Source organism: Misgurnus anguillicaudatus, chromosome 21 (genome assembly GCF_027580225.2).
Source record: "Misgurnus anguillicaudatus chromosome 21, ASM2758022v2, whole genome shotgun sequence".
NCBI lineage: Eukaryota > Metazoa > Chordata > Actinopteri > Cypriniformes > Cobitidae > Misgurnus > Misgurnus anguillicaudatus.
The window spans coordinates 3,206,261-3,215,706 of record NC_073357.2 but is presented as its reverse complement, the minus strand read 5'-3'; the positions used below and the strand labels follow the sequence as shown (position 1 = coordinate 3,215,706).

Sequence of the window (9,446 nt, the reverse complement as noted above, 5' to 3'; positions counted from 1 at the left end):
TGGTGATCTGACAAAGCGGTAGGAAAAATACAACTGTTATAAAATTTTCCCCTTGTGCTTCTCTGTACATAAATCCTGTCCAGCCTAGCTCCAGACACCATATTTGAATTTATTTTTAACCAGGTGTATTGTCTGACCTGAGGAAAAGCCTCTCCAGACATCAACCATGTCATGATAAATAATCAGAGATCGCAGGACATCAGCTGATTGGCTATGAGGTTCTCCATGATTTCTGTCTAATGTGTGCTCTAAAGTACAGTTAAAATCCCCAGCCAGAACAAGCGTTCTATCATTAGCGACATCACTTAAAGCAGTCTTTAGCTTTTCAAAAAAAGAAACATGTTCTGACCCAACATTGGGAGCATAAACATTAAAAAAGGAAACCATAATGCTCTGGACAGAAACATCCACTCTTAATAATCGACCAGGAATTACTTCAAAAATAGTAACAGGTTGCTCTTTATATTCGGGTGCCAGCAGAACAGCAACCCCTGCACTCAGACTGGTGCCATGACTCAAAACAGCCTGACCCTTCCATTCACTCAGCCACTGCGTCTGATTGTTAATATATGTGTGCGTTTCTTGCAAAAAAACCACACTGGCATTTTTTAAAGTGATATAATCAAAAAGACTAGTCCTTTTCACTGCATCACGACACCCATTAATGTTCAAAGAACTCAATCTCAAAGGTGCCATAAAAAAGGTTAAGGAAAAACTCAGAAATAACGCTTTAAAAGTGCACTTGCAAGCCATATTCATTTTTTACCATGTACACTCAAAATACTTCTAACATTACTAAGAAGCTTCTTAAGACGGTAACATTTGGGTTTGTCAAGCTCATCAAAGGTAGCTTTTCTCATAGCCAATTTGCAAGACAGCAAAAACAATTTTAAATCTGGAAAGTATGTCTCAATTTTGGGTTTGCGAACTCCCTTTGTAATATCAAGAAAGTTATTAATTTCTTGAACAGAATAGAGTTTCGTCTTACCGCCAGAGGTAGGCTCAGAGTCCATCGCGTCATTTTCAGGAACGTCAATATCCTCATAATACTCATTTTCGGAATCTTCCGCCTGCACCTTCAAATCCAGTACAGGTTCTTGAGATGACAAATCATCCTGACTCCGAATAAACGAGTCATCGGCAGATTTATCAAGCTGCGATAGCGAATCAGTTTCAGACACAGCCTGCAAGTGCACCTGTCCCGGCCCCGTATCTGCCTGCGGGACAACGGGCAAATGACTCGGCCCGGCCGCCTCCTCATCAGGCTCCATCGGGCCATCATTGGAGGTAGCCAGCACCGGTCTCACCTCGGGCGAGTCAACCGGCGCAGAAATCACTCCGGCTGGCTGGGGTTGTAACTCCACAGCGGCCGCAGCGACATCCGCGCCTCTCGCCCCCTCGCTGCTCCCCGCATCTACAGCTGGAGCCGCCTCAGGGCCCGCCGGCCTGTCCTGATTCGGGCAAGTTTGCATAACGTGTCCATAACCACCGCAAACAAAGCATCTCATGGATTCAGAGCTAATAAATATTGTGTAATCCTTGGCATCAATACTTAATTTTACTGACAGGTCTAAGGGATCACTTTGAGAATTCAGGATCATAAAAACCTGACGCCAAAAAGACATTACATGCTTGATTTCTGGGTTTTTACATCCAAGCGGGATCATTTTGATTGGACTTACTATTTTGCCATACCTCTGGAGTAATTGTTCTTGTTTATCATTTGAAAAAACGGAGGTACGTTTGAAAGAACAACTTTCTTAGATGGGCTTGACAAAGGCAATACGGGCACAAACTGATCTTTAATTATTAATCCATTTTCAATCAGGTCATCCACCATTCCACTCTCATTTAGAAAGAAAACAATGGCCTTATTCATTCGTGAGGCAGATCTGATATTGGCGCCACCGACCACCACACTCACAGCTAACAAACAATCTTCCACCAACACCGGGGCATCAGGCATACATTTACAACCATGCCTAGGTGTTAGACGCGAGAAATCTCTCGCCTCCGTCCCCATTATTCCACCCGCTGACCAAAGTCAGTACTAGTCTCCACACTAAGCCTATAAACTATAACCTAACAGAAAAAAAATAATAAAGTAAAAAAAAAAAAAAGAAAGTGAAAAAAACGAACAGAGAGGAACTCTCGCTCACGACAACCGACTCCGACCACTCACTCCCAGAGAGAGAGAGAGAGAGAGAGAGAGAGAGAGAGATTGACCTGTATGAGATGAAGATGATCTTCACTGTGTGTGATCTTCTCCAGCTCACTGTCTCTCCACTTCAGCTCAGTGATCTCCTGCTCCAGATCTTTAATGAGATCTTCATCCTGTTTCTCTGCTGCTTTCTGTTCCTCCTCCATCATCTCCAGCAGCTCAGTCTGACATCTCTCAATGGATCTGATCAGATCACTGAAGACCTCAACACTCGCTGCTTTCTCCTGCTCTCTGCTTCTCTGAGAAATCAGTTTTTCATTACAATTCATAACCTTTATTTATCATCCATCAAATATTTCACATCTTCAACTCACTTTTCTGAGTTCTGCTGAGTGTTTGATGTCTTGAATCTTCTTGATTCTCTTCTGGATCATCTGCTGAATGTCTGTCTGTGTCTTCATCAGTTGAGTCTATAGACAGACACATTTGATCATCTTCTGACAAAAGATCATGTTGTTTGAATATGTATAACAGATGAATAAAGCATGTATTAATGTTGTTATGAACTCGTACCTTCTTCTCTTTACTCTCCTCCTCTAGAGGAACAGTGTTGTGATTCTTGTGATCTCCATCAGTACAAAACACACAAACACATGTCTGATCATCTCTACAGAAGAGCTCCAGAGGTCTCTCATGTTTCTCACATATATAGTCCTTTATATTCTCCACAGGATCCAGCAGTTTGTGTTTCTTTAAATTAATTTTCTCATGAAGGTCCAGATGAGTTTTACAGTAAGATGTCTGACATGTTAGGCAGGACTTCAGGGCTTTCAGTTTTCTTTCATCACAGACGTCACAGAGGACTTCAGATCTTCTCAGACTGAACTTTTCTTTAAAGATCAGTGTGACCTCTCTAAGTGTTGTGTTGATCTTGAGCTCTGGTCTTTTACTGAATGTTTCTTTACAGTATGGACAGCTGTAGATCTGACTGTTGTCCCAGCACTGTTTCAGACAGATCCTGCAGAAGTTGTGTCCACATGGAGTGCTGACTGGATCACTGAACACATCCAGACAAATACAACACTGAAGCTCTTCAGACAGAGAAACACTGGAGGATGACAGAGATGAAAAACACAGAGAGAAGTCATCAACATTTATCACTGACAGTTTATGTTTCTGATCTTAAGATAATGTTAAGATTTCATATAATAAATAATGTGCTTTGTGTTGTTTGCTTACATGGAGGTAACTCTATACTCTCTCTTCTGGTCCGTCTTGGTTTTGGTGATGTTGGTGAAGATTCTGCCATTGTTTGTCTTTTCTTTAAAGCTTTTCAGAAAACAATCACAACACAAATCGCATTTTACAGCGTTTAGGTTTTTCTCTCTTCAGTTTACTGTACTTCCTGGTTCACTTTGAGTCGTGTTACTCAGTGACAACAAACACTAAACTTTAATTTACTTTACTATGATTTACTATCATTTACATATGATTTATGATTTACTAATACCATACTATAATTTTACTGTAGATTAAAATAGTTCAACTAGTTTAACTAGTTAATTAATCAGACTTTGTCTAATGTGTTCTAGTTAGACATAAACCCTACTGAACCAGAACACTAACATTAGAAACTTGTTCAGAGAAATTTCTCATATATTTTCATCATGTTACCTGTGAATGAGTATCAGATGTGTTCATGTCCGGCTTTAAAACTCTCAAAAATCTTCTTTTTTGAAGAGATAAAGAGTAAAAAAGATAAAGACTGTAGATCATCAGTTTAGTTTCACTTTCACTGTCACACCTGTGCTGATGTCATAGCTCCTCCCTCTTATATATGTAGCTGATCTGTATGATGTGTGTTTATATACAGCTTCAATGTAGGTTGTATAAAATTTTATATTTATAGATTGATCCATTTATTCCCCAGGTTAAAGACACATCAGATTAATATGTGTCAGAGTCATGTCTTGTATTTCTCTGTCTCATGCTCTTATTTTGAAGTTATGTCTTTACCATCCATCTCTGTAGTTCTTTGTAGTTCTTTTGTTTATTGGTCCTTATGTTGATTGTTTCACAGGTGTGCCTTGTTATCTTGTTTACTCATGTGTGTATATTGCTCTTGTGTTTCAATTGTCTTTTTTTAGTCGTTGTTTGTGGATTCTATGGTTTGGATTTATGTTTGTTTATGTCTGTTATATGGGCGCACACAAAATCAGATTAAAAATGAGATCTAGACTTGAAATAAGATAAAGTGCATGACGCTGTAAAGAGCCACCCATTGGCCCAACAACGGTATCTAATGGTGTGAGCGAAGGTAGTGATGGGGAAATGAAGCCTCGAATGAAGCACCGATACTTCCCTTACTGTTTCAAACCATGATCTGAAGCCTCAAAGAGGGTGTCGAAAACAGCGCCATCTTGTGGTTAATAAAACATATAGCAGCTCCGTCTGTGATTAGACCAAAGGCACGAGACCGCAGGCCGATAGAGGAGTAAATCACAGCCGTGATGATATAGAGCTACAATCTATCACACGAGCAATACTCGAGCAATATTGAGAGCGATATTGCTTTTATTCAACAGTTTAAAATAAATGGCACACGTTTGAAAAAGAAAACTAGAAAACAACAACAGAGCCTTTTTTTAATTACAGTAAGTTACGTGCAGTAGCAATCGGTGACTTCTTTTTAGGCATCGTTTGTGGTTTCTTATTTCAAAATATGTGCTTCGCGCATCATGTGAACCATGTGCTTTATGCGTCTTGTCAAGTTAAGCGCGTGCTGCACACGCATGCTGAAACGCTGGTTTTTGCCAGACTTCTTAGGTTTTCCTCTACTTGATGACACCAGGCTTTTTATGCTCATCTTTTGCTATCTATTTGCTTTATTCTCAGGATATAAATTAATATTTTTTTGGCACTTAAAACATTAAAAGTTTTTTTCCATTTAAATTACTTTTTAATTAATTGTTTTTAATGCTTAATTAAGTTGAAGCCTTCATAAAAATAAAACATTTCACATAATGTGTAAAAGCCAACAGAGTATTTATGCACTTTAAATATTACTTTTATGCATTTTAATTATAGTTATGCTATAATGTTTTATGTTTACAATATTGAGCTTTTATTTTGGCAACCTCAGAAACCGGATGTGTAGTGACGTAATTCAGTTTGGAAGAACGGCGGAAAAAAGACGAAAGAAAGTCTAAAGGGTTCACGGTTAAAACGTAAAAGGCACGGATAAACTACAAGGTTTTAGCTTCGATCAATTGGGGAACAAGGTTTGTAAAGTTAATAAAACATATATTCGAACCACTTGATGAATGTTATTGTGAAATGTATAATTTAACTTAATGTTTACGGATTGAAACTAATGTAAGGAGCTGTGTTACGGTTGAAATGTATGTAAAGCATGGTTTATTTGTTTTACTCAGCTCTTACGTTGGTTGATGACACGGAGAGCAATAAAAATCATTTAACCATCAGTTCTGGCCTTCTCAATATTGACCCGATGCTACAGTAAGAGCTTGACCACCGCTACAGCCTGCATGACGTAGTTACAAGATTCAACGGCAATACCCGCGACGTCCAGCAGGTGGCAGAAGTTGGTCAGAAAATACAACAGTTCAACTAAAAGCACTCAAAATGGAAGGATCACAGGCTGCTTCAGTAAGTCAAATGGATGTAAATGAACAGATCACAAGTTTACAACAAGAAATTCAAGATTTAAAGAACTCACTTGAAGCTGAAAGTGAGGATAGACAAAACATTAAAGATTCAATCACATGCAAGGAACAAATTTTAACAGAGCTTCAAAACAAAGCTCAAAGCATATCAGAATTACCAAGACGTTCTGAAAGAGTTAAAGTACAAACGGAAAAGATGATTACATATCAAAGGGAAGAAATGAGCAAAAGGGAAAAAAGACTAACAACTCTTTATGAACAATGGAAAACACAGGTACGTGAAACAAGAGAAAAGTTAAAATCAGATATCACAGACAAGGAGATGTCAGAACTTGCAGATATAACAGAGCAAAGGAGAGATGATGTATTAAGGTTATACTCAGAAATAAGGAACCAAATGGCACCATCATCTGACATAAGGAGGAAGATTGATGCATGTGATGCAATAACTCATGACATTGTTAGGATAATTTTGGAAAGATTAAGTGGTATTGATGAGGAATTTGATGCAGAGCGCGAAAGAACTCGTTTACGTGAACTTTTAAAGCACGATTACGCCCAATCCATATACGGCTCAACCGCAGCATCAAATCCCAGCCAACGGTCCTCAGCTTCACAGCTCACAGCACAACGAGCCGCCGCAGCAGCTGAGCTAGCTGCAAAGGAGGCTGAATATGAGACTGTACTAGAGGAACTAAGACAACAGGAAAAGATAAAAGCTCTAGAAGAGGAGCACAAGAAACAAATGGCAGCTCAAACATCTGAGTTAGAACGCTTAAAGGCACAGAAGGACGTGAAGGCAGCTCGAGCTAGGTTTGAAGCATATGACAGAGAGTTATCACAGGTGAATGATGTACAGTCAATAAAAAGTGAACAGGTGAAACCATACTTCATACCCAAACAGCCCACATCAGCACTTTCTTTCACTCCTGCGCAGACAACTCCACCTAATGTCATTCAACTAGCTCAAGCCGTACAGGACAGCATTAAACTGAACAGACTTCCCACGCCAGAACCAACAGTGTTTAGTGGTGAATCACTAAGCTTTATTGAATGGAAATCCACGTTCATATCACTGATTGAGCAACAGGGCATCTCAACAGCAGATAAGTTGTACTATTTAAAGAGATGTAACGGGCCCAGCTCGAAAATGCCTTGAAGGGACTTTTTTTCCGAAACGATGAGGAGGCATACAAAGACGCTTGGGACAAATTGAATCAGAGGTACGGCCAGCCATTCGTGATACAGAAAGCTTTTAGAGAAAGGCTAGCAAACTGGCCTAAAGTTCAGCCTAGAGATGCTGATGGACTGAGAGCATTTGCAGATTTCATAAATGCATGCTTACTCGCGATGCCTCACGTAAAGGGTCTACAAATACTCAATGACAACGAAGAGAACCAAAAACTGTTGCACAAACTACCAGACTGGATAAACGCAAGATGGAACAGGCAGGTAACAAAGACTTTATTGGAGGGCGAAGAGTTTCCCAGTTTTAGCGCTTTTGCCTCTTTCCTCTCGCTAGAAGCCGAAGTCGCCTGCAATCCAGTCACCTCCATTCATGCACTTCGCTACACTGAAACAAACAGCGACAAAAGGTACACAAAGGAAATCAAAGGAAACAAGGCAAGTGTATTTAACACAAATACAACTGTACAAAATGACAAAAAGATGATAACAAAAATACCTAACGGCTCACCATGCACAATGTGCCAAGGCACCCATCAACTTCACCTGTGCCCTGACCTCTTGAAAATGTCCCTAGAAAACATAAGTAAATATGTGAAAGACAATAGACTTTGTTATGGTTGTCTAAAACAAGGACACAGCGCTAAGGACTGCAAACGCCGCCTCACATGTAAAACTTGTACAAAGCGACACCCAACGTGTCTTCATGATGAAAGTTACAGGAACAGTCTGCAAAGAGAAACACGTGTAAACACAATCAATTCAACTCAAGGTAACTTACCTGAAACAGCAACAGCCATGTCACTTAACGTTGCCAGATCTGAACAGTCAGTCAGCACTTCAATGATTGTTCCAGTGTGGCTCTCGACGACCACCAACCCACTCAAAGAAAAACTGGTCTATGCGTTACTGGACACACAGAGTGACACTGTTTTCATCAATCAGGATGTCACGCATGAGCTGCAGGCAGATGTTTGTCCAGTGAAGCTGAAACTTACTACTATGATGGGTAAAAATGCAGTTGTAAGCAGTGGAAAGGTGTCTGATCTTTTAGTAAGAGGTTATAACTCAGCCACAGTCATAAAGCTCCCCACTGCATACACAAAGGATTACATACCTGCTAACAGAGAACACCTACCTGTGAAACAGCCAAACAGTGGAGTCACTTGCTGCCGATAGTAGACGAGATCCCTCCACTGCTCAGTTGTGAAGTAAGTCTCCTCATAGGTTATAGTTGTCCTAGAGCTCTTGCACCAAAACAAGTAATCTTAGGCAAAGAAAACGAGCCCTATGCCATTCACACTGATTTGGGATGGAGCATAATTGGCAACTCGACACCAGACTGCGAAACAGACATGGCGAGCAGCCTCTGTCACCGAGTCACTGTTAAAGAAATTCCTCCTTCTACTCCAGCAGATGCAATACGTGCTCTGGAAAGAGATTTCAAGGAGACCGACGGAAATGAAAGGACTGTGTCACAAGTTGATTTAATATTCCTTCAGAAGCTCGAGCATGGCATAAAACAGACTGAAAATGGACATTTTGAAATGCCATTAACATTTAAAGAAAAAACACAAATGCCAGATCACAGACAACTCGCTGAAACCAGCGAAAACCCAGCAGACATAGCATCAAGGGGGACATCTGTAAATGAACTGCTTTCATCTAATTGGTTCACAGGCCCTCCCTTCCTGTGGGAAAAAAATTTACAGCTTCCAACAAAAGAGACTGTTGTACTTCCAGTCGGAGACCCAGAGGTGAGAAAGGTACAGTCACTAAGCACTGAAACAGTTGAACATACAAACCTTAGTGTCCGGCTCACGAAGTTCTCATCCTGGTCCCGTGCAGTCAGCGCAGTCGCACGTCTCAGACGATACCTGCTCAAAGACAAATCAAATACACTCACAACTGTGACTGAAAGACAAAACGCAGAGACTGTGATTATCAAAGACCTGCAAAGACACGCATACCAAAATGAAATAGAGACATTAAGCAAAGGCAAACAGCTTTCAAAGAACAACAAGATGTACAACTTGGATGTCTTTTTGGACAAGGACAATGTGCTCAAGGTGGGAGAAAGGGTCCAGCACTCATCGCTGCCCAGCTCTTTTAAACATCCAACAATCATACCGAGAGAACATCACATCACAAAACTGATAATTGCTCACTGTCACGATAGGGTCAATCATCAAGGAAAGGGCTTCACAATGAACGAGATACGATCCAATGGCTATTGGATTCCAAAGTTGAGTAAAACGGTTGCATCCTACATACGTCAATGTGTGTTTTGTCGGAAACAAAGGAGACCTGTGGAAGGACAAAAAATGAGAGACTTACCCACAGAAAAATTTGAACAATCTCCGCCTTTCACATATTGTGGAATGGATGTTTTTGGACCGTTCCTGACCAAACAA

General features: G+C 40.3%; 1 protein-coding gene across 1 annotated transcript; it reads right to left on the bottom strand.

Moving 5' to 3' along the window:
- Nucleotides 1-737: 737 nt before the first annotated feature.
- On the bottom strand, nucleotides 738-3,470 carry LOC129417518 (E3 ubiquitin/ISG15 ligase TRIM25). The gene is made up of 3 exons (XM_073859688.1): nucleotides 3,401-3,470; nucleotides 2,536-3,342; nucleotides 738-2,460 (listed from the first exon to the last, which is right to left on the bottom strand). The coding sequence occupies exons 1-3, from the start codon at nucleotides 3,468-3,470 to the stop codon at nucleotides 2,426-2,428; spliced, it is 912 nt and encodes a 303-aa protein (XP_073715789.1). The 3' UTR covers nucleotides 738-2,425.
- Between the last annotated feature and the right edge of the window lie 5,976 nt (nucleotides 3,471-9,446).

What these genes read in the sequence shown, in the direction of transcription:
- LOC129417518 (XM_073859688.1), bottom strand. Translation starts at nt 3,470, where the DNA reads ATGGCAGAATCTTCACCAACATCACCAAAACCAAGACGGACCAGAAGA. An exon ending in GAGTATAGAGTTACCTCCAT is followed by an intron (nt 3,343 to 3,400) that starts GTAAGCAAACAA and finishes CATTATCTTAAG; the next exon opens with ATCAGAAACATAAACTGTCA. An exon ending in ACTCAGCAGAACTCAGAAAA is followed by an intron (nt 2,461 to 2,535) that starts GTGAGTTGAAGA and finishes CTGATTTCTCAG; the next exon opens with AGAAGCAGAGAGCAGGAGAA.